This window comes from Colletotrichum siamense (assembly GCF_013390195.1).
Source record: "Colletotrichum siamense strain Cg363 chromosome Unknown KSG_Cg363_contig01, whole genome shotgun sequence".
NCBI classification, from domain to species: domain Eukaryota; kingdom Fungi; phylum Ascomycota; class Sordariomycetes; order Glomerellales; family Glomerellaceae; genus Colletotrichum; species Colletotrichum siamense.
Window position 1 is genome coordinate 6,377,745 of NW_023501014.1, and position 24,910 is coordinate 6,402,654.

At 53.9% G+C, this 24,910-nt stretch overlaps 4 protein-coding genes across 4 annotated transcripts; 1 reads left to right on the forward strand and 3 right to left on the reverse strand.

The window, feature by feature from the left end:
* Positions 1–573: 573 nt before the first annotated feature.
* On the forward strand, positions 574–2,253 carry CGCS363_v001606 (uncharacterized protein; the record flags this gene model as incomplete). Its single annotated transcript, XM_036633455.1, has 1 exon — positions 574–2,253. The coding sequence occupies one exon, from the start codon at positions 574–576 to the stop codon at positions 2,251–2,253; it is 1,680 nt and encodes a 559-aa protein (XP_036501313.1).
* A 7,905-nt stretch (positions 2,254–10,158) lies between these two features.
* CGCS363_v001607 (UPF0648 protein) lies at positions 10,159–19,065 on the reverse strand (the record flags this gene model as incomplete). Its single annotated transcript, XM_036633456.1, has 1 exon — positions 10,159–19,065. The coding sequence occupies one exon, from the start codon at positions 19,063–19,065 to the stop codon at positions 10,159–10,161; it is 8,907 nt and encodes a 2,968-aa protein (XP_036501312.1).
* Positions 19,066–21,476: 2,411 nt separating this feature from the next.
* Positions 21,477–23,105, reverse strand: CGCS363_v001608 (Vegetative incompatibility protein HET-E-1; the record flags this gene model as incomplete). The annotated part of the gene is made up of 2 exons (XM_036633457.1): positions 21,477–22,956; positions 22,984–23,105. 2 exons carry the CDS (start codon positions 23,103–23,105, stop codon positions 21,477–21,479), a joined length of 1,602 nt encoding a protein of 533 aa, XP_036501321.1.
* Positions 23,106–23,636: 531 nt separating this feature from the next.
* Positions 23,637–24,460, reverse strand: CGCS363_v001609 (uncharacterized protein; the record flags this gene model as incomplete). Its single annotated transcript, XM_036633458.1, has 4 exons — positions 23,637–23,950; positions 23,998–24,114; positions 24,165–24,278; positions 24,340–24,460. 4 exons carry the CDS (start codon positions 24,458–24,460, stop codon positions 23,637–23,639), a joined length of 666 nt encoding a protein of 221 aa, XP_036501320.1.
* Positions 24,461–24,910: the final 450 nt, after the last annotated feature.

The following is a 24,910-nucleotide window of genomic DNA, read 5'->3' on the forward strand; positions in this document are numbered from 1 at the left end:
CAGCGCATCTCCCAGTCCCAGAAGGGCAGAAGGGCAGAAGGGGTTACAGAAGTCAGAGACGACAGACGAGCACGTCCGTCCGCAACGCACGCCCACACACACCCCCAGCAGCAAGCACCACCTCAAGAGGTCCCAAGTGCCAGCCCAAGGGACAAACTGTACAACTGCCCGAACTGGTCCCCTAATTGCGCGTGCCCTCTGCAGACTCCAACAGCCCGCCACGCCTTGCACGCCTCCACTGGTCGGCCCAAACCCTTCAGAGTCACAGTCGAATCCCCTAGCTTGAGCGCCGCCTCCTCCGCCGTCTGCTCGCCAATCCGTACCAGTTTCCAGCGCCTCCGAACCCCCATCCATCCTGGTTCCAGTCGTGCCCTGCCCTGTCCTGCAGAGGTACCTCACCGTCTCTGCCTGACCTCAGGGAGCCACAAAGTACCACCACCCTAGGGAGTGTGTGCGTGCCTGGTCTGGTCCCTTTCCCACCCCTTCCCTGTCAACCTGTCTTGCCTGTCGGGTCCGGCCTGCCCCGCCGAGCCACTGGCGCACCAGGGCCCCAGGGAATGTCCAGACGCCATGATGTCCCCAAGGAGTTTCCTCTACTACAATAGGCATCCCTCGGCCTCTTCCACACCACCAGTCGCTTCTCCCTCTCCTCTGCTTCCCACGCGCAAACCGAACACCGACAAACTCGCTGCCAGTACGACTTCGACTTCGACGACATCTCCCCCCGTCAACACCCCCAGAACGGCGCTGCCTTCTGCCTTGCTGGATCGGAAAAAGGATGCTCAGAACGTCTCTGTCACCGTCACGCCTATCCCTGCTTCTCCCACTACCACCGCAGCTACCATGGCCAAAAGGAAGGATGCTCGCCGCGAAACGTCTAAGTTGGCGCCGTCGAGCCCTCCCAGGACAACCACGAGCGTAACGACCCGGCCAACAACGCCCACCGGCCCAGTTCAGATCCCCTCAAAATCAAAATCCAGCTTGTTTTACGGCTCCCGCCACGTTACGAGGAAATCGTTCCGCCCTAGAGATGTGCACTCTCCGGATGCCGTCCCTCCCGCCATGCTGGCCCTCTTGGCCGTCACTGATATCCCCAGACAGAGACGTGGCTCCAAGCAAAAGCTTGCTCGGGACCAGCCCATGACTCTGGAGGCTGTCATTGAGAGGCAGCAGGTCTGTGAGAAGGAGCTCAGTCTCACTTTTGGCAAGAGTCCCATGGACTTGCTTCTCTCCCCACCCGATGATCTGGAGGACGACGATCTCTCCATTAGCGATAGCGGACTCGGTTCAGTCCTGTCAACACGAACGGTTTCTGTCGAGTCCATGCCCTCTCTCGGGGACTCGTTCTCCACCGACACGCTGTCCTCACTTGAGTCACCTTACGGATCAAGTCCTCGCAGGAAGCGATCGCGACAGCCCCGGAGGTCTTTGGAGCCCATTTCCTCTCCTCCCGGTCAGCCAGAGGATCACCCACTGTCCCGCGACCGAGTCTCCGTGGATGAGCTCGACTTTAGAGTTTTTGACGAATCGCAAGATGAGGAAGACGTGAAGTCGGAATTCTCATTTTCAGACTACACCTTCCCCTTGCGTCCTCTTAAGTCGGCTTTCAAGTCCAACTTGACGGCGTCCCTCCGCGCTCTCCGTTCGGCAGCCCGATCTATTTCCAACATCAACTTTTCGTCAATTCCGCCAGACGACTTTCTCACCCGGTCCATTCTTACCATAGACCCCAAGGTGCCGTACACGGATGAACGACGACCGCCCGTGCTGGAGGAGGAGCCGTCGGCGGCCCTCCGCCGGTATCTGAACCCCACGACCAATGCACGCATAGAGCCCCACCCAGCAACGGCTGCCGCTGCGCCTACGGGAACGCGAAGCTTTACTGCCTCGATCCAGATGCAGACCTACAAGGTTCAGCGAAGCCGGAGTGCACCTCCTCCATCCAGCCGGGGCCCCTCTCCGACGACATCGGCAGGCACGACTCAGTCAACGCCTTATCAGCCCCCCTCACAATCTCCGAACCAGACTGCCTTTTCTTACCCGCCTGGAGCGATGCGTCAGCGCGAGATGCGCGAGAACTCGGATTTCATCCGCATCGCTGTCATGGAAATGGCGATGCGCAAACAGGGCAAGCTTGACGACCAGCGCCCAGGCCGTGCCCGCTGGGCGTTGCCGCCGCGGAAGGCGAGCGTGCGGGCCTACGAGGTTGGCGCCGACGGCGTCCCAGCTCGATGGATTCCCGTGTCGCAATAAGCGTTGCACGAACACATGATCTCCAGCATCACGCGAGCCGACGATGAAGCGCACCGAAGATGCAGGAACCCCCACGACCGGACGCCGCCCGACGGTGCGCCGCCGGCCACGCACCCAGCACCGATGCCGCAATGTGCAACAACACCAGGCATCGAGCACGTCAGCCGTCAGATCCCAGTCCGAATTACTTCACCCGCGGCAAGCTTGTGTTTTGCCGTGGATTTCCCACCCGCGTGCGACACTACGACGGTGCTTGACCGCGGACAAAGCGAAAACAAGAGGGTCGGGGGGCATTTTTGTGTGCGCTGCCCTGATTGCACCGTGTCTCTCGGGTGGAATCGTCATTCAACAGGCCCCAAGACGCTAATTTACGGGGAAGCGTTGGGCCCGCATTCATCAGACAGGGGGCCGACGTTAAGTGCCTGCCTTATCCGATATCGCGGAATGGTCAGCATCATCGCGCGTCTGGCTCCCTGCAATAGGGTTCCGTTTTCTACCTAAACCGTCGACTACGCCGTCTGGGGCACCGAGGACGGCATCCATTTTTCTTCGCTTCTAGAAGCAGTCGATCTGCGGGTCTTCTCATGCCGTTACCTTACTGTTTGGTAATAGCGAGGGACCTTTTGCTAGTCGTCCGTCTACCGCCTGCCGCCTACGGCCAGGAACTTTTTGCGTGGCCTTTTGGCCGCCGGCACGACTATTGCGAAATGAGCTGTTTGTTAGCGGGTCATCACCACCTGCTGCATTTGTCGATTTTTCTAGAACCGAAGATCACCGACTGGAAGCGAGGCGCGAGCAGGAGAATTGTTCGGTCGGTCGGATGTTCGCACATTCGAATTATTTGAAACAGGGGGCGGAGCAATCTGCGAAAATGAGAGACGCAAGATGCGTTGTCAACAACTACCAAGGAAAACCAATGATCGGAGCAAAGGGTTACGACAACAGAGATGTGGACACACGTCCGACACACACACATTGCACACACGACAACGTGCACACACACATACAACGTCTTTTTTGAGCCCGGTCCCGAGCGCATGGCCTGATGACAGCGACACGCGACAAGGAATCATTTCGCAGCGTGGGATGCGCATAGCCAAGACTGCGTCGTGGGGTCGCATCTCACCTTGGAACGCATCCAAGGTTGCGGATGCTGCTGCCACCGAGGGTAACGGGCCACTCACACACAGCGCCTTTGATTCGCATTTGATTCGACAGCATATGCATAGCGATGGATTGGGGACACGAGCATTTGAGGCGCATCGCATGCATACCAATTTTTTTCTGTGTTTTTTCTCTTCTCATTCTACACTCAACTCTCTTTCGTTTGCTGAGCGACGACGACTCACTCACACGCCTTTACCGCCTTCGACAGCGCTGGCAAAACACCCACGCGGCATGAACTCGGGTGTCTGCGGGGGGTCAAGCCCGACCCCTCTTGGTGTTGTTACCCACGCGAACAGCCCACGTCTTGGCACCAAAAAATTGACTCTGACCTTGCATGTGAATGCAGGTTGAGTGACTGGCGCCCAAGTGATCGAATGGGGGGCCGCGACGTGAGTCAGGGAAGGACCTCGCACAACAAGGAAGAGGGGAGTTGGGAAAACTTTTCTTATCTCTGCGTACAATGATGCAAGAGAAATGCGACGACATGAGAGCCGGAGTTTTGTTTAGGAAGGTACAGCCGCGAGGCTTTTGGTGTATTACGGCGCAGTGGCATTAGCAAGGAGCAAGATCAAGAGCATGGGAATTAGGCAATGCGGCATCAGAATTCGCATGGGAGCAAAGGATGCGCTACAGACGCACAAGATGATTTAGTTGCAGAACAATCTCAATCACACATTGTACACATTCTTACAGGCATTCCATGGTTGTCGATGACAGGAACTAACTGATTGGTGGCAGGACCTGACTTATCCTTGCAGGGCATGGCCCAGGAACACGTCGCTCGGACTGGGCCGGGAAGCATGCAGGGAGGCCTAACCCAACCTCTGACTACGAATACAGGAACACGGCCTGCAGATTCAAAAGTGCACCGCTACTTTGGCACGCGCAGGTGATTGCGGTCGAAAACCGAGATAAGGGGGCCGGTCGTCGACTGGCGGTCACGCGTCGACGGGGTCGACTTCTTTCGGAGCAATCTCACCGCCATCCAGATGCGGCCAAGCCGACGAGGACGTGGTTCAGGCTGGCTCGTTCGCTGAGCCTCTCGGCGGCCCGAAAAGAGGTCGGACGTGTCGGACAGTGCCTGGCTGTTTTATTTGGTGGGCGCAGCGGCGGCGACGGCGGCTCGCCCGCGCATTACCGACGTTCGATTTCAGCTTGACAGATTCCGAGACACGCGAATATCGACCGAGCGAGACGACCGACAGACGGGTTTGGGTCCTGCGTAGGCGAGCAATTCCCACTTTCGCCCTCTTGCCGAGAGGCACGATTCCCACTCTTGTTTGCGCTCGGAGAGCCGCCACCTCGGCAGTTGAGAGCACCGACCTTGCCCAATTCAACTCGAACGGCCGGTATGTTCCCACCCTTTGCGGCCTCGGCTGGGCGGAAATCGACCGGAAATCGTGGCAAGGCTCCAGAAATTCATTTCTGTTCTGGTGTTGTGCACGAAAATGTGTTCTCTCTCTCCCCCTCAGTTCTATCGCCACCTCCTTGCAGATTGTATTAATAACGATACTACCGAATCGTCGGGGGATCCGCTTTCTCGGGACGTCGCGGTGCGGTTATTGCGATCGTGCGCCCGTCTGCACATGGCCTGTGGCGAAAAAAAAAGGACGGTCAGACATGTGGGAAGGGTGTTTTCTCCGCTGTAATATTTCGAGCGGCGGGATTTTGATTGTGTAATTTAGGTCAGGGTTCACCGTTCACAGCTCAGGTACCCTTTTTCTGCACTGCAGGGTTGGAATTTGTGCGCGCTATTTTCATTTAGGGGTCCAATGCCAATGGTTCAGTTTGTTGTGCGGTTCCATCTTTGGTGATTTGTTGTTTAGGGGTCCTGCCTGCGCGCATTTGAGGGGAGGATCCTTGTTCGCTGGGGGTTGGCTGGGAAGGGCTTTTTTCAGTAGTGGTGGTTTTTGGGGAGGCTACTTACCTAGGTGAGGTAGGGAAGATTGCGGTGAACCCTGGGTCTCCGCCTTAGGGCGGATGAATCCATGTGAGACAGCAGTCAGAGGGCAGAGGTTTGGGGGCTATGAACTCGGGGCGTGCGATTATGATTATGGGATTTGTGGATTTTGTTAGACGAGATGGGGATTTTGGGTAGTTTGGTATGGAGATTGGGAGGTGGTTTGGAGTCTAGACGGTTTCTAGAAGGTGTTTTGGGATGGGGAGTTTTGTCTTGTTTTAGAAGGTGGTGAGTTTTTTACCCTCTCCCAAGACCGGGGCAAGATGGTTTTTGGGAAGGAGGGAGGATTTTGAGATTGGGGATGGGCTGTTTACCTCGAGGCCGGGGTATTCGTATGGGATTTCCCCCTTTCGAGGGTATTTCTTTGCTTCTGTGGTGGGTGAGTGACATTTGGCAACGGGACGGACCGTTTGAGGGCGTTGTGGTTTTACGGTGATGCATGTGAGATGTTGTGTATGACTTGTCGAAGTTGTATCCCATCTGGAGCTGCGGGCGTTCCTCTGAGAGTTGTACCTCCAGTACGGGCTGGTGAGGTAGTTTTCGCTGAATTATGTCTCAAGTGATTGGTATACCGTACAAGGGGATGTGAAAAGAGAGTTTTGGGGAGCATTAGGGGCCGTTGAGTGGTGTAAGGATGCTAGTCAGATTCCTTGCTGGATGGACGGATGGCTTGGTGTTCTTCTGCCTGTCGGTCTGTTCCGGTGGTGGCGATGTGGAGATGTGGCGGGCGGGATGTTACGGTGAGTTGTGTGCGTCTGGGGATGGAGATAAGGTGTGTGAGATGAGGTGAGGTGAGGTTGGGGAAGATGGTGTGATGGCTGTGGGAAGGTTAGGTGAGTAAGGATGGTGTTTGTGAGAGTGTGTGAGTGGCTTGATGGCGTGAGGTTGCGAAGGATGGCGTTTGATGGCGACATTTGGGTTGGGGATTGGGGTATAAGAAGGCGTGTCTGCCGTGAATTTGGAGAAGAGTGCTCTTGTTTTCCTGGGTGAGGTTTGCAGGAGTGTGATGAGGACTATCGACATGAGGCTTTTGGGGCCGGAGAAAGAGGAGGCATGTCAAGGGGACTGGCTAGATCGATACATATCGACGACTATTACATCCACGGATGCCCGACTTACATCGACAGACCGAGTCAAGTGACCGACTGACGGGAGAGGCTCGACCCGATGGACGAATGGAACATGCCGCGAAGCTTGGAGGACGATCGACATCGAATCAGCGGGGCCGAGACGATGACCGAGTAGGCGGTTGTTGAAGAAAAGATCAAAGAGAGAATGGGGCTCCTTGGTTTCTGGCGCCGGCAATCATCTTGTCGGGTTGACCTTCGAAATATTACCTGGAAACATTCTCGCTTTATGCATGGTAGACCAAGGGCCATCTACACCAATACTCCAGGTTATGGCGAGATTGTCGTCTTCATTGGCAGTTCCTCCAAGTGTAGTCGCCGGGATCATCCAAAGAGGATGTTGGACGGAGACGGCGCCGGTGTGGACCTCCGGTCGGAGGTGATGGGCCTCGGTACCGGGCAGGCTTTTGACGTAGGTCGGCTGGCCGTGCCATACGGTTCAAAAGCTGTTGCGAAACCAGTTGGCAACTGAATCCCCCAGATCTTGAAAAATTATTGGCTTGAAGGAGTTTGAATGTGCAACTGTCCAGCTTTATAAGGAGATCAGCAAACATGCATGACGGCAGAACTCTGGGTTCCGAGCGTACGGCAAGCGACATCACTGTGGCGATGCATAAAAAGGATGCTCTCGATGTCCAAGCCTGTCAACTCAAGAGAGATGATGGATGCTCTTCGCAGAAGACCCCCTGATTATCCCAAGTTGACTAACCATCCGCTATTCGACATCATGGTTGAGGTCCGCATGACGAGAAGGTGAGATCTCGGGTTGTACGCTGTGAATAGCCAGACAGATAAGCAGCGGAAGATCAATGACGCCGATAAGAGGGTTTGCAATCGGATGCCCATTTCCATCAGCGAGGTCTTGAGGTTCATTCCATCCGGGGTTGTGTTTGATAACGAAGAAGACTGTTTGATATCGCGAATTTTCGCGAAGAGAAAAACAATCCAATGAGTTGCAGCGATATTGAGGGCTTACCGAAACTGGGAACATATTTATATGGACGCGCAACATAGCTACTAAACTCTCGATAAGCAGCGGCTCAGAAAAGTATGCACGTTAAGGATATTCACTCCTCGCGTAGATTAAGGAAACGACTCGAGCCGATGAGAATGGGGCGAGATGAGGCCGGGCTCAGCTTTCGAAAACCGAGGACTTCGATATCTACAACGAAGCGGGTTTCGATGAGAGAGGAGCGTATAAGAAGGACAGAAGACGCGCCTTCGCAGCTGGAGCTCACAGCAAGGACAGAATAATGCCGGATGGGTAGTGATCAAGATGGCCTGAATAATTGACGTGACATAACCGGAATTGGAAAGTCTACACACATAGAACCCAAAGCAAAGCCCTACAACCCTGATGACTTCTCCCCGACAAGCACTACATACTCGACTGATATTCGTCCAGAATACGTTGGGAGTGCTGAGAGACGACACCAGTAGAGAGGCTGGAGTCTCTTGTGGGTGACGATGGGGTAGACCTGGTCCGCTGGGAAACGCATCTCATGGAATACACCAGCGCATTCTCTTATCAAGGCAAAAAACATCATTAGTGCCAAGAGCCATTCGCGGGGGAGAGAGAATGAAATTTGTTGGCTTCTTCGCATGTTTATATAGCCTCAGGGGTCCATATCTTTGGTTCAAGGATGGGTGGTCAATCATCAGACACCGGAAGTAGTTATCTTGGTTCTCTAAAGTACCAGGATGGGGTACAAATGCCATTCTATGGCTTGCGTTTGACGAAAGACCTCATTGCATCTTCAATAAGACGGTTGATCAAATTATGTGCATATATATTTGTTCGAGCGCTTGAAGCGGCTTTGTTGAACCACCGAGAAATAATGTCAGTGTGACCAAGCCTGGCGTAGTGCATTATCGTTTGCTGCTGTCAAGGATGTAGACGGTGCATCTCTATTGCGTCGTGGTCTCGCTTCCTTAATCCATACTACAAATTCTTGTCGAGGATACACAGACGGCAATCACAGACGGCGCTGGAGGCATCTGCACTCTCGCGGTTGACTGCGCTGAAACGGGCAGGCGTGGTAAGCCGAGTGTGCCCCATCCCGTTTAATTGAAAGCCTCTCGCCACTGTGACAGTATTTCTCGACGCCTCCTATCTCTCCTAGTTTGGTGTCAGGGTGCAAATTCTGCGGCTTTCCTGCATCATTTTATACCACCACAGGCCCGGCGAGACCAGGGACCACTCACACCCATCCACCCCACGCGCCTCTATGACGGAAGGGCCAGGCGCACCCAACGACATCAGCAGGACCAAAGCGTTGATTCAAGATGTCATCACACTCTGGTTAGCATGTGTCTGCGGTACTCCGTCTGTTACCAGACCGAGGCCGTGATAGAAATATAAAAAGCCACCAACGAGGACGAGAGGACGCAGCAACAGACAGCCACACAATGGATGAGACTCCTCGCGCTACCTTGGCCATGAAACGTGCTGTATAGTACAGCATGCCACGTTCTCAGACCACATTCGAGCTTGCTGTTCCTTGTCATTAGATCATGCCATCCTCCGACTGTCGCCGCGTATTCCACAACGTTCGTCGAGGACACACAAACGATGGTCACAAACAGTGTCTACTGGGCCCCTCTATTGAGATAACGGATGATCCCCTGCCGTAGGAGTGACGAAACCTTAGCAACACGCTCCATTCAAGAAGCAATATTTGAGAACCGAGCCATCTGTGGCTCTACCAAGACAATTGTCGAAAGCATCTCGTTCTTATACTAACACACGAACGCAGGCAGCAGGCCCCGCAAGGAGGAGACGCCATCCACGCCGATGATGGATATCTCAAAGTAGTATAAAAGAGAATCCGACGAGCGAGAGTCGCCCTTTTCCTGCTCAGCGCAATGATAGAGGCCTGTCGAACTGAACCCCTCGCATTGGGAAGCAACCAGTTCACACCCTAGTCGATCATTCCAACGCCGCAGATCAACTTCACACGTAACATCAAAGACACGGTCATCGTTTTATAAGACGAGGAATACTCGACAGCCAAGGACACTAGATAGAACCCAGGCAGGGCCGAAGATTGTCCATACTCCCAGAGGACTTGGATGGGATCCGGGACAAATCGCACGCAGAACCCCTTACCACCTCACGAGTCCATCGTCGAAGCTTGGATAGCGCCCCATTCCCCTGCCTCAAGATACCTTAAGTCACAACTACACCCATATTTATAATACTCGTCTCCGAAGACGACAAGCTTAACATAAGGCTACTTTGTATTCTTCCGCCACCATGAATTGCTCCCCTACTTCTAAAAACGATACAACTTCCCTCCCCTCAAACCAAATCCATATGTACAAAACTTCAGAACGCAAAACGCTGGCTTGAAAAGACTCGCTTTGTCCTGATCTCCATCTTTCTCTCATCCTCTGCTGAACACCCTCCCCTCCATCGAAAATTACAGAAAATGAATCAACGTCAGTTGACGTCGTGGTGTTGTAATAATGTAATGATATATAATACCCTCCCAAACGCCGGGTATAGCGAACGAATCTTGCAGCCTCCCATGTCCACGGGGCCCAGTTCTATCCGGCACGTATGCTCTCGCTCTTTTTGTAAAACCTTCCTATCCTGTTTGACTCCAATGCTTCATGTTGAATAATACTTCCCACTCACAAAGACCCATCCTAACCGGTCTTCACCCGACTACCAAGTCCCCCGAACCTCTTCACCGCCTTGGGGCTTTCCTCGGGAGACGCGGTGGCCTCTTCATCCGGTTCTGGTGTGTCTTCTCTTTGCAGCCGACTCGGCTCTTTGCTAGGCTCCCTCTTACGGTGCGTGAGGGCATTGAGCTTGTCCCGCAGGAAACCGCTGCCTGCTGACTTGCGACGGCCCTCTGGCTCCGCTCCCGTTCCTGATCTAGACAGAGATCTAATAGTGCCGTTGCCGGGCTGGTAGTCCGGCGCGAGACTGCTTCTAGACGACGGGCGGAGGAGTTCTATGCCCAAGCCTTGAGGGTTTCGGCCGTCTGACGGCGTGGGAGGCGTCATCATCAGGAAGCTGGGAACGGCTGGCCCTTGCATGCTCGATTCGCCTGTTCGACGTGATCTCGAGCTCGCGACGCTAGAACTCCTACTCGTGGATCGCGGGATCGGGATGCTACTAGCTGAACTACCGTGTAAGGACCTTGGTGGAGAGCGCGAGTAGTCGACGGGAGAATTACCATATAAGCTCGAAGAGTCGTCGCTGTTGTTGATGCTATCAGCGTCATGCTGTGACGCGGAGGATGGTGCAATGAGGGACGACCCGCTGGCGAGCTCTCGCAGTTTGCTGGCCTGGGTGTTGCTTGGGCGGTGCTTGAACTTGTTGCCAATGATCGCGCCCGTGTGCGAGATCAAGGCTTTGATGACGGCCTTCTTGAGCGCGAGGGCAAGGTCGAGGTTGGACCAAGTCTTATTGCGCCACTCGACTGCAGGCATGCGGAACACAAAATCATGCACGTCTTCCACGTTGCGGTTGTCCTTGCCCTTGTAGCTGAGGCAGAGAACCACGGAGGGCATCTTGATGTGTGCGAACGTCATATAACTGCTCGCGCGAGACATCATCTTAGTGAGGTCGTCGGACGGCTTGTTCTCCTCTGCCTTGGACTCCTTGCGCAGGCCGAAACGGGACTTCTTGCTGTCGCCCGCTACCGAGCTTTCCTTGGACGAAAAGCCCGTCGAGGTGCGGCCGATTCCGGGACGAGGAGCATTTGATTTCAGAGATTCATATGACGGCTTCTTGGCGATAGTCTTTCCTGTGCCCACGGACCGGAACAGACGGAAGCTGTGGCCCTCTCCAGTGTTGACTGAGAGATTCTTCTTAGGCGTGCTACCAACCGACTTGGACGGGGAGTCCGAGTTCAAAGTCGGGTGTAGACGCAACTCGAGTGAGCCAGGCCTGGTGTTAAATCCATCCTTATCACTAGCCGTAAGGCGGCCAGATCCAGACATGGAGGAATCGTCTTCGTCTTCCTCATCGGCGGGCGTGTGCTTGAGCATGAAGGGCGAGTCATTCTTGGCTTGCTTCTCGTCGCCATCAATGCCAGGGAAGATGTATTCGAATATACGCTTTCCGACCTCTCGTTCCAGCTGAACCTTCATAGGGAACAGGTTGACTTCGAAGTGATCCATGACAGGAATGCCGGCAATAGCTTCAAGCATGTACCAATAGACTCGGATCATCTCCCGGTTGCCCAGCTCGCCTGCGCTCTTCTCATCACCAATGTACGGGGCGATGATCTCTGGGTACATGGCGTCAGGCAAGAGGTTGAAACCGAATACCTTGCCGACCCGAATCAAGTTGATATGTGAACCATCAGCGTTATCGGTACGGTCGTACTCCACATCCTTGAGCTGCAATTCGACCAGAGGTTCCTTGTTGTCACGAAGCATGTGCCAGACCGTGTCGCGAGCTGTGATGCTCCATCTCAGCAAGGCGTTGCTTTCGGATGCCGTCTCGTATCTGCGCTGCGAAGATGTGATAGCCTTCATCATGAAGAACAACTCGTCCTCGCATGCTGCCAAATCACGCTCCAGGAGAAGTCTGTCCTCCCAGCCACGTTCGTCCATGTACTTGGAATAGATCTGGAAGTGTGACTTGATGTCTTGCAGTGATCGAATGCGCTCTTGGAGCTTCTGCACCATTTCGGGCGTGCCGCTGAGATCACTGAAATCGGAGGCCAGCATGATCTTCTCCAGACGCTCGCTTCGTGTCTTCTCCAGAGGCTCATTGTACATAAGCAGGTCCAATACAATGACATACATGGCGTAATAGTCTCCGGAGTTGCAGAGGGCACGCGCTTGGGGAAACTCGACCCAAAGGTTGTCCATCTTCTGTTCGGCATTGGGCTGCGATGAATCACTAGAGCCTTCGGTGTTGACTTCGTCGTTGTACTTCAGACGCAGAGTATTATACTTGTCGTATCGGAGCATCGCGGATGTCTTTTGAACCACACGATTGAACCCGAAAGGATCGGTCTCGAAGTCGAACATGACCTCCATAGGAACCCAGGGAGGCCAAGAGGTCGAGGACGGCGTTCCATAGCGACTTCCGGCATAGGAGGTGACCATTTCCGAGAAGTAGGACTGGTGCGTGACGAAGAACTGGGTGCTATCCATGTTCACAAGGAATCGTCGCTGCACCAAACCACTGACGGAATCTGAAATTCTCATCTTGTCCATGACCTCAACAACCTTGAGTTCCATGCCCTTGGATGTGAGGATGACCACATTCTTCTTGTTCTTGTCGCTCTGCAACTGGATCTGCGGCGCAATGAGGCGGACGTGGTAACTGTTTTGCGGTGTGAATTCGTCCGAGATACCGCTCGACAAGTCCTCAATAGGGACGTTCGGTACGTTGTCGCCGCCTTTGCCGTCTGCGTTGACATACTTCTTGCCGTCTTGGAGGATCTTCTTGATGCGGTCCTCGATGTCTTGCTTGAATTCGCGCTCTGCCTGGTCGAGGTCTGGAGAGGTGCCTGTTGTCGCGCCACCCGTGGGAGTCCGGTTCTTGCTGGCGTTGGGCTTGGGATTCTGTTTGGCCTTGTACTGCTCCTCCACGATATCCAGAATAAACTTGACCGCTGGACGGGACAAGTAGTAGACGAATCCCCGGCGCTGACTGACTTGGTGGATGTAGCGAAGAACGATGTTTCGCAGCGTGTTGTTCCACTTGAAATGAAGGTTGTGAATGACGAAACGGTTGTTGAAATCACTCTCAAACTCGGCACCGGAGGGGATCGTCAGCGAATCTTCTTGCTCAAGATAGATCGACTCTTCAGACTGGCTGCTGTCGTTTTCGCGCTTGAAGAATTGGGTAGTGTCCGTGGGCTTGTTCATCTGCCGAAGCATGTTTTGAAGGTACACCTTCTTCTTTTGCAAAATGGCGCCTTGTTGTTGCAAGCTCTCGAACGCAGCAACGAGCTTAGGGTCTTTGGCGTCGTCACGTACAACCTTCAGCTCAGCTTCGCCCAAGTTCCGTCCGTAGCTTTCTATTTGGACTTCCAGCTGAGCCAAACGTTCCTGAATAAGTTGTGTCTGAACTCGGCGAGGATCGTCGTCGTGACTCATAATGCAGAAGTGCGTCGGCTCATCACCAAAGGGGCTCTTGCGGTCGGGATCTCCAGAGACAACGCCTCCAATGTCGGTTTGCCGGAAGTACGTAAGGCGAGGTGCATATGCCAAGGGCAAAATCTTTGTATCCGGGTTGGGTTCCGTTGGCAAGATCCAATCCAACTCGACAAAGTCATCCATATCAATCCAGCTCAGGTCGTTGTCAGGAATCGTGAAGCGTGACAAATCGGCGCTATCTTCGTGCTGGTTTGTTATCAGCTGTGATATGGATCCTTTCTTGATGGCCTCAGTTGTCGTGCCTTTTATGCTTGCCGACACTGCTCGTACATCAGCGGCTGCCAGGTCAAGCTGAGCCGCATGAATCTTGATTCCGCTGGTCTTGCCCTTCGTCTTTCGGCCCTGATCTCTGGTGTTGAATTCTTCGCGTCTCTGGTGAAGATCCAACATGAAACTGTCGAAACGGACTTTGAGACCCGTTGCAGAAACGCCGCTGTCAGAAGCATCTTCAACGTCCTTATGCTTGTAGATGTGACTGATAAACAGCGGTGCCAACAGCAAATTATACTTGATGGTCGATAGATGCTTGCCGAACTTCTTACTGTTCCGCTCTCTTCCCGGCCACAGCGACCCTTGACGGATCGGCAAGGCCATCGCGCCACCAAAGAGAGACCACCATGCGAAGAAGTGGGTGAAGAAACGGGGAGTGCAGTGCACAGTGTTGTAGCTCCGGGACGACTCGGGGTTTGAAGACATCCAATCGCGGTCGACGGGTGCTCGGACAGCAATCGAAAGATGGATATGTGAACTTCGGAATCCACGGAAGGCATCGTACGGCTGGTCTTCGGGTTTGACATGGTGAGGAGCACGCAGCACGACGTCGTAGTGCGGTCTGAAGTCAAAACTTCGTTTGCCCTCCACAATTGCTCGCTCGAACACGAGTCCAGCCATCCACTGCACCTTGCCAGAAAGTTTCATGACGACCTTCTTGAAGGAAGCGCCAGACTTATAGCTGTCTTCGCTCATCAAACTGTCGTCTTCACCCGTGCGCCGGGCAGCCTCCCGGACCTGGTGGCTGTAGTCTGGAATGGCAAGCACATACTCGCCAGAGTCGACAGTCATGAAGCGCTTAGGGTTGTCATCAGCATTGATGTTCCACTTGACGTCGTTGCGCCAGCACATGATAAATCCTGCGCCGTTGCCCGTCACGCAGTAAGGATCGCGCGTGCCCTTCAGCGCCAGATGCATGTCACCGTCTCCCCTCCAGGCGACGTGTATCCTGGAGTGGAAATTGAGCCGAATCTTGTCCCAAAATCCGACTCTTTCGGACGGGTCAACCTGCGGCTTCGTGAAGGACTCAATGCCCATCATCATATCTTGTATGGCTGGTTGGTATGCAGGGCCCCATGTTATTCTTGTTGGCAAAGCCGTGTTGATGTCGATTCTCATGTTCGAGTAGGACTTGACGGGTCCGATAGTCCGCCGGACGTCGATGGCAAAACCGCCCTCGCTTGCACCCCCAGGCTCGTGGCTTCGCGGCGGTACAATGTTGACCTTGATACGGCGGGTTGTTTCCATACCACGATATTCTTCCGCGATGACAAAGTTTGTCTTTAATGACATTGCAGGTAACCTCGTGGATTGGCCTGCCTTCAGGCTCGGAATGTGAATGAGCGGGAGCGGGTAATCGCGTAACGAAATCCTCGCCTCACTAAGGTCGATCGAGACATGCATGGGAACCAACAGGCCGTATTTCATGTCCTTGGGCATTCCTTTTCCAACGGAATGGATGAAATCCGGCAGGTCCTTCATAGCGAAGGTAGGTTTATCGATGACGAACTGGAGATCGGTGATGAGGGCGGACATCAGCGCTGGCCTCTGGGGCACCTCGAGGATGTTTTCTGTGTCCTCTAAGTCGTCGGGCAGCTGATCGGGACCCCAGAACATGCCGCGAATCTCCTTCATGCCATTCTTCGCCATGGAGTAAAATCGGTCGATCCGCTTCTTCCAGCTCTGCGCGTTGTACGCATCCAACTTCTCTCTTGCCTCTTGCTCGGCAATTTTGGATGACCCAGTGATGCCAAGACCACCTCCATCGGGGTCGTACCGCGGCGCTCTACCTCGGGACTGGCTTTCGCTCCCACGTCTCCGCCCATCTGCACTTTGACTTCTTGCCCACGAGGCGCCGTTGTTCTGACGCCCTCTGTGGAATAGAGAACGGGCTCGGAGTTTTCCAGATTCTTTCCTTGACTCTTCCTCGCGAACCTTCTTCCTCTTGACCTCGAAAGCCTCTTCACGAGCAAGACGTTGCATCTGTTCAATTCTGCCTGCACGGTAGATCATTCCCAGCTTCCACTCAAAGGCACCATCTTCCAGTTCAAAGAGCAAAGAACGGGTTCGGACTGAGACCTTAGGCACGTTTTTCGGGCCTTCAGGGACCTTGTCAAGAATGTACTCGTTAGTTCCTGTCTTGAAGCGGTGGTGGAGCTGCTTGATCGACTTGAGTGTATTGATGACATTATCGGAGATCTTGTTGACCTGAACCTCATGCGGCACTGCAAATCGTATGGCGTCGGAGTTGATGTCGATCATCTTGTCCTCCTGGAATCCGCCGCTGGTAAGCTTGCGCCGGGATGTCCTCCAGTCGATGCGTCCGCCCTTGATGCTGACCATTCTAGCCCATGTTGATCGCATTCTCGGCGGTTGGACGTAAACGCGAATCAGCTTCGAAGCCAGATGTGGGGCTGACCATCTGTGTCGACCAGCTTCCACGCCGTACACCTGAAGCATCACTTGAGGGTCATTTGGAAGCTCGGCCTTGACTTGAACCAGAGCTGCCTTAATGTCAATGGCCACGAGCTCCGGAGTGATGGTCGAAAAGTCACTCATGTCGACAAACGGCGACTCTGGTGACATTGGAGGAGACAGAAGATCGCTCCCCTCTCTTTTTGGCGTCGTTGGCGACATCATTGGCGAAGTCACATCTTGTCCCGATCTCATAAACGCCTTCTTAAGGATCATGATGGCCACTCCGACAGAGTAGTGCCGGAAGAGAGAGTACTGCAAAAGGACTGTTCGCATGCCGGCGTGGATGTGGAAGACTGGGCCCTGCTGATCGCTGAGAGCCTGGAAGGCAACCTCGAAGCGAGGCATGTTGACGAACGGCTCCAGTTCCACCCGGTCCTCTGATTCGACAATGTAGGCTTCCAGACCTCGCACATGAATGGCGACTCTGCGTCCATCTCCTGGGTTTTGCTGCTTCTTCCTCGGTGCAGGGGAAACCGGATGCTTGAGAAGATCCGAGTCTGGGTGGACGGTACGGCTGTTAGCCCTACGCCTGGATGGCCGCCGTTGAAGCCCGCCGTCGAGTCTTTGTGCACGGTATTCCGCTGAGAACTCATCGAGCTGGATGGACACGCCGCGCGTGTCATCTGAGATGTCCTCGTCGATGCCAGCGACTTCCACGCTAAAATCAGATGCTTGAAGTTGAAATTGCAGCAACCAAGATGGCATTGCGCGAAGGAAGTTTTGTGGTGGCTTGCTTGAAGTTCTTGAAGTAAATCGCTTCTCAGACTCGACATTCATTCTCAGCTGTCGCACAATCTGTCTGAGACCATCGGTAATCTCAGGTCGCACCATCTTGATGGCAAATGTTTGCAGGTTACCTGATGCCACAACGTGAACATCAGGTGTCGCACTGAGTTGCACCTTAAGCTCGAAGGACTCGGTTTGAATGAGGTCGAATCGGTTACTCGATGACGTCTGGTAGTACAACTCATGTGACTGTATCCTCATCGTTGAGGCTAGTGAATAATGCAAGTCCTCAACAGTAGAATGGAATGATTCCATGTCAAGTGAAATCGATGAGATTGAAGATATGATTAAGTCAAAATCGTCGGGAGCCGCGTGCTGGTCGACTGCTGGCAGCGCGACTCGAAGAACGGGCTCGTGCATTGTAAACTTGATGTTGGCTTTTGGCAGTAATCGTGATATGAGTACGTGCCGTGGTTGACGGTTGCCGCGGTGCCTTTTGGGTTTTGGTTGAAGCATGGCGACGAGGATTGGAAGGTGACGCGGGTCGAGATCCACCGATGGCGATGTCACTACGGAGTTGGCGAAGAGGATGTTGGCATTCCTCTCCTCGGCACCCACGTCCTGTGCCATCTCGACTGTCTTGGACGGCAGGGTCGTCTTGACTGTGGTTGTCGCCATAGGAATGTACAACAGTCTCTCAGGCTTCCCGTCGCCGTCGTCCAGGCCAATAGATATGGACAGCGCTGCGGCGAGAGCCTCATGGGCGATGTCCTTGGACGGAAAGTACATCCTGTGAGACGGCGATTTGGGATCTAGGCGATGCAGATCGATGCCGACCTCTTTCATGGAGGCATTGAGCAAGATGGGCTTGGCGTTCGGCTTTACCGTCTCCACCTTCTTCGTCATGCCAACAAAGCTCACCGCGAATTGGACCTCCTTAACGCCTCTCAGGATAGAGCTGATGAATTCTTTCGAGTCGGACACGGTCTGAATCAACTCTTGGTGCGTGCTGCCCGGTTGAGCAACCTCGTGGATCACCTTCTCCATGAGGATGTCGGCCGGCTCCTCCAACGACGGCGTGCGGGCCGCCGACTTGCACTCCTTCAGTCGGTCAGCGCATAACCGAACCTCGTCGTAGGGAATGTGGACACGGCCCAGCTTCAGAGCAATGGCTGCATCTCGTAGTCCATCCAGCGCCTCATACAAAAACCCATGAATGTTCAACGTCGCATTATCGAGAATTTCGAGAGACTCCTTGCCCTCTGGTGTAAACAAAACGCTACGTAGCGTCATCATCCACTCTGCCTGTCGTTGCTTGTTCTTGGTCTTGTCGTTTCGAGACTGAAAAAAGAAACGAGCGCGGTCGACCATCTTGCGCCGTGTGTCGACAGCCACGGTCAAGCTTCCGAACTGCACATCGCCCACGTCGACTACCTTGATGGTAGAGTTGGTAGCCACAACATCGACCATACGCAGCCAATTCAGCTTGCGGTGCGCCCTCTTTATCCTATCCTTGAGCTTCATGAGGTGTTTCCAGGTCTCGCTCCGGGGCGGGGGGCCGCCATTCCGTCGTATTAAAGGCACCTTCTGTTGTTCCGCCTGCTGTGTGTCGGAATCCTCCTCTGCATCGGTACTATCGGAATCGCCGGAGCTATCCTCACTCTTCTTCCCGTCGAGCTCGCGGATGTCGACGGTGACAACCAGCTCGCTGACCACAATACTCAGCCATGTGGGCTGGGCGAAGGTTGGGCGGTGGACGTTGAGTCCCAAACCCCGAATCTCAATCTTGAATCCATCTCTCGGGGTATAAGCGAGTCGACGGAAAGAGAAGTAGCCTATTCTCTGGATCGATACTCCGGTGAGGATGCGGACGACGGCGAAGAGTATGAAGGAGGAGAGGTAGAGGAGGACAATGACGCCGAAGATGAAGGTCGGGTTGAGCAGAGCCATAGTGAGCCCGCGGTCGATTCGCGCGATCGAAAGCTCGGTTCAGTATCTGTACCACCACCGCCGCAACGTTAGTCCAACAGCTCCCGGAACGGAGTGGGTATGGAGGGGGCAACGGAGGGACAAGACGGCGGACACGGAGGACAAAAAAAGGAGGGTAACGTGCCTGGAGAGAACCAGATCTCTATGGAATCCCGCACGTTTACTTCCGCCTCCAACGATCCGAGCGCGCCATGTCGTGAACCAGTCCTTGTGTGTGGGTGTTTGGGGTGCGTCTGCAGGAGTGGTTGATGATGTGAACTCCGCGGTTGCTATCTTGCAGGAGCAGAGTTCCGGCGCCCAGGCGGTTGCAGTATTTGCCAAGGGATATAACGAGCTAGCTCGATCGTTCGGTCGTTCGGTCGCAGGGCGGGACGGCGGGGAGAAAAGAAGACAATCGGATCCCTTGGGAATGTCGGAAGGGAGAGGGAGGGTAAAGGTTGCTGACCCCAAAAAATGGCGGCGATGCGATGAGGTGCGGTGCGGTGCGTTGCAGTGCGGAGAGTACTTTCCGTTGGGGAAAAAAAGACGACGTATCCGTATTGCGGTTTGTGTGGCAGTCCAGTCGGATGGCAGAGGGTTGGCTCAAAAAAGCCCAGCCCGGCGGGATCGGTGATTGATGCAGCTGCTGCAGAACGAGTGACGCAGCGCAGCCAGGAATTGTTGGATGGATTGGATTGGCAAAATGCGAGCGATGCCGTCTAAGCCCTTGTCCTCTCTTCTTGGTGACCTGCTCGGCACGACACTGACGCTGCCACACACCAACACGTATTCAGTACGGTAAGCCAAGGAGGTACTTGCTGCTTCAAATCCACCCTTGACAGGGAACCCGTCTGTCCGAGCTGGTTGTCAATGTCTTGTCGATACGATTAAATGATGAACGATAACCGGCGGGTTGCTAGCCAGCAAAACAACGCGGCCTTCTTTTTTCCGTTTCGATAGCAACAAATAGTAGAACCCAAGAGGGGATTGGTAAGGTAAGACAAGACTGACTGGCTGGAGAAGCGGCGTCGCGTCGGTGTGGTGCATGCAGTGAGTGCAGGGCGACGGGAACAGGGCGGCCTGGCCTGGTCTGGTTTGGTCTGGTCTGGTCAGGTTCGCTCACTCTCGCAAAGGTTTAAGGAGGCGGCGGAATCCAGGAACAGGGCACTTGGGATTGACGGGTGGTGGAAATGAACATCACCAAGTCCACTCTCGCCAGGGGTGCTCCAGTCGCGGTACTTCTGACATCACCCGTGCATCACCGCGCAGCAAGTACCGCCACGGTGTCACCAGCGAAAGAGACGATGGCATTCACCACTTCCTCTAAAATTCCCACCCCCAGAGATGGTCCTCGCTTGCCGGCTAGTTCCGGCTGATACGGCACCTCATTGGATCGCTGACTGTTCAATGTGGATCCCCAATCCCGGTTCACTGAGTGCGAGAAGTACGTACCCTCTCCCCCCAAGGTGCAGCACCACCTGTCCGGCGCGGCTTCATGTCGCCGCCTCAGATTTATTATCAATTGCGTGCATCCCATCGCTGCATCAGAGGGCCGTGCATCGCGGACTCAATGCGCTCCTGCATTGGTTGGGACGCCCTGGCGCCGAAGCTAGGGCTGCTCCTCATCCTTAGCACGTGCAGCAAGCGCCTCCAATCTCGAGCGTCCGTCATATCGGACGCCGACTGAGCCAGCCTCGGACGGGGAGCCTCGGACCAGGATAAGCCGTCTGAACCAAGATCTTGCTCTTCTGGTTGAGTTGAGATAAGCACTTTACTTAAGAGGGCACGTATGCGCAAGGACCTTACAACGGCCAGTCCCAGCTCGTTGGTGTTGATGAAGAAGCAATGTGTTCCAGCCTCCTCGTGGTCTACAAGGATCGACCTCAGCAATATCCGAGAAGTCCCAGGAACTGATGCTGATCGCGGGTGCCAAGCCATCTCGATCATCCATGTATTTGACTACGTGTATGCAACCCGGAAGTCATTCCATCCGTTCGTGGTCCACTGGCCCTTCCATCGGAGAATTGAGCGGCAAGGACCAACTGACAGCGAAACACGTGAAGCACAATGATCCACCGAGTCATGCCTGCTCATCCTGTAGGTCCCCGGCGTTGATTCTAGATCAGCTCTTCATTGTTTCAAGCAGAAAACATTCCTTAAGTATTGCCCACTGGACGCCGCGATTGGTTTATGTCAAACAGTAAGCTACCCTGAATAGACCTCGTCTTTCTTGATATCCATGATAGCAGGCGTGTTCTTAGACGTCACCTCGCAAATTGTTCCTAGCCTGCCTCCGCGATCGTTCAACTTGTCAAGTGGCTACCTAATCACTGCCGCCAGGCCATTGCCATCATCATTTGCGAAAAGTGGCAGACCTGCCTAGTAGAATGTTCTCAAGCTGGCTGTTCGGAATGAGGTGGTGTGTCCCTGATGCCCTTGAGACGGCTCAGGAATAGAGGTAGCCAACGCCCTCCGTCACTGCTCGTTACAAAATGCCCGACCTCGAGTAATAAGTTACCGCAGTAAGTCTTCGATGATCCGGTCAGAGACGTCCTACTCGCAATGCGCCGCATGGCCACGTCTCCTTCGTCATAGCCATCATCATCAGAATCTCCAACGTAGGCTTCTGAGCATGCATGCCGCCAATCTACTTCCGCAGCCCATATAACGATAAATATCCACTGCAAATTGCTCTCCCTGTTCCTCACTATTATAGAAATAGCCCGTAAATCGTAGGGGATGTCTTTTCTCAGGAGAGGAGTTGCCTGGGTGCCTCGCCTGTGCCTCCAAAGCGTACGGACCTCCCAGGTTTTCCGCGCCTCACCCAACGTAAAAAGCAGAGTCGAGACCCTTCCAAAGCTAGGTCTCAAGAAGCCAGAAGAGACTGATTGATCTCGAGATTCTGAAATTCGCGGGAGGGAAATCGAGGTTGGCTGTTTGGGTAAGTATCGACGCGGGATTGTCATGATGTCTCGCGTGTGGTCTCGGTAGAAGCTTGATGAGTCCGAGGTAGAAAGTGGAATGCAAATCAGAGAATCACCGAGGCTCCCATATCTGCAGGCCAGTGCCCCGAAACACGCACCATGTTCCCCGAAAAGTAGGCGAAGAGCAATGTTGAGCCCGAAATTCGTCATGGCGAATTCTCTGTGGCGCGGGTGAACTCCTTGTAGTTCTGCCACCACGTCGTGGCAAATTTTGAACGCCGAAGGGAAAGGAGCTAGTGTTGTAACAGAATGTGTCCCTCGAAAGTAATCTCTTGGCACCGTCGAGGGCCACTCCCATGCGAAAAGGCTTTGGTCCGTTGACACTTTGATAATTTCCTCCTGGAGCCTACGAAATGCATCATTGCCTTCTCCGTACAAGAGAGGCATGTTGATGTTGAAGAGTCCTAGGAGACAGTAGGCTATGTCTTCCGCTCGTGTTGTTTGTCGTGAAGACGCCCACGACATCTTCTTAGCAGCGCATGCACTGCTGATCTCTCGCGGCTCGCAAAGCGTAGCTGTATCTATGCCAGTAGCACCGGAAATCTCTGTACAAAGCAGAGCTTTTGTGCCGAAAGCTTCCCAGGTCGCATTGAGGAACTCCACGTTTCGAGGTGCGAGCAGCTCTTGCAGCGTCCACCCTCTAGTAAACCACCGGCATTTGGACATGTGTTCCGTTGGAGTGCCTGCTGGAAAGTCCTCCAGATATGCAAAGCAAATTTCGGAAGTCTGATACCAGGAAAACATAGAATTGATGGCTTCCGAAAGCTCTGCGCTACTCTTCTTGTCAATGCAGTTAGTGTCGATCCAGATGTAATCACAACCATATACAAGAGCGATACGGCACGCGTTTTGGATCTTAGTAAAGCCCCTTTTGGCCTCTATCCGGGCCCTTTGGTTTGGATTACCGTCCTCCCATTCCATCCATTCATGCAGGCTGACTTCCTCTTTATCCCACGTGTGTGATAGAATGGCGTAATCGGGACGGTCTGAACCGACAAAATTATGAAGATGGAGGGTCGTTGTGTCAATGAGTCTCATGGCGAAGATGTCGTGAAGGTACCGCAATAAGAAGACGTGAAGAAATTGAGATGATGCTGGTAGGAGAAAGAATCAGGCTGCGTCCAACGTCGTGAGACTGGATGCCTTCGTGGCTCAGCTCCCAGCTGCGTTGCAATGCCTCTGCCCAATCACAATTGCAGCTTTTTTTCTGCATCGGTCAATTTGACAAGGGATAGACCAGAACTATCCACACAGTACTATGAACTGTACTTCTTGATAGGATGGAATGCCACACTCATCGTTCCGAATACAATGCGTGCATGCAGTTCCTGCCGAGTGACTATTTTGACCGCCCCTTTGAAGATGGCACCGGTGATGTCAGCGACATGATCATCGTCGTCACTACAGTTATGATGACTCCTTCGCTGATAGTATCGTCCCTGGTGACGCGTATCTGGACAATGCCACCGAACTCAAGCATTCAGAGTATGATTATGATTGAAGATGTTGTACATGAATTGTTACAGTCTAAATGGTTGGGTATTATGTACGCAGATGAATCGGCAGCACCTAGTCTTTTGGACTTGATGGCTTTGATGGAGGCTCCGGGGCTTGAGGGGGTTCTGCTGCCTTAGCAGCCCGCAGCTCGGCAATCTTGTCGTCAATGAGGGCAATCTCGGCATCAATCTTGAGCATTTTCTCGTCAAGCATGTCGCGATACTCGTCATCCGACAGCTTCTTCAGCGGGCTCCAACTTGATTCGAAGAAGCTCTTCTTCTCCTTGGCATCCGGGGACACTTGTTGTGTCCTGTTGACGATGGCCTGGCCTGCTCCACCCACTATTGAGAACACAATGATACCGGGAATGATGTTCTTGGGACCACCTGCTGAGGTTAGGAAGTTCTTCGCAATGACAAGAGATGCCACTCACGGATAAGGCCGCCGACCATGCCAGCAGTGCCTCCAGCAACAGCACTTGCTTTGACCTTGGATGAGTCGGATGGTTGACCCTCACGGCCGAGGTAATTCAAAGCTACTGACCTAGAGACTAAAGGTTGATTAGCATGTGGACTTGAGGAATGCGACAGGAATACTCACGCCAGTAACTGGAGCCGAGGGCAAACCATTGGATGCCTGATGCTATCGCAAACAGCGCTGGAGTTGAGTCGCGGATGATGCCGGCAGCAATACCACTGAACAGACCGATGGAGCCTTTGAATTACAAGTTAGTGAATACTTCATAGTGTGATTTACCACTCAGATGAGGACCTACCAGTTAGAGCGCCAACCTTCAACGGCGGTCCCATGAGATCAACAAGCTCTGGGGGCAGCAGCCCACGGCGCTGGCGCTGGCGCCGCCTCTCCCTCACATCGTCTTGCGCGTCATCTGCCATATTGATTTTGGCGGCAGGTTGCAGGAAGCCAGGGCCCAGACATCCAGCGACAACGCAATGCAGGGGACGACGCGACGAGTGTTCTGGAAGCTTTCCCCACGCAGATATCGATTATGCAGCAAACGAGGAGATGACAAACAAGCGAGGGGCCGTTTCTAAATGTTTCGGTGCGGCTCAAAACGTTTTTAACCGTGCACTCTGGATAGATGCAAGAGCCGGTCGACGTTGTGGCCCAAGCACTCCCCCAGCAGTGCTGCAGCAGACAGCGAAGCGCTGGAGAGAGGTCGACCGCAGGCTTCCCCTCCCCCCCAAGACTCCGGTTGCCCCTCTCACAGCAGGCGGATTGTTCAATCACGGGTTTGCCCGGCTATGATGGTCCGTGCTTCTTTGGCGGGGCGCTAGGTAAAAAAGCTGCGCTAAGCCGCAGCGGGGCTAGTGCCTCCCACCTCC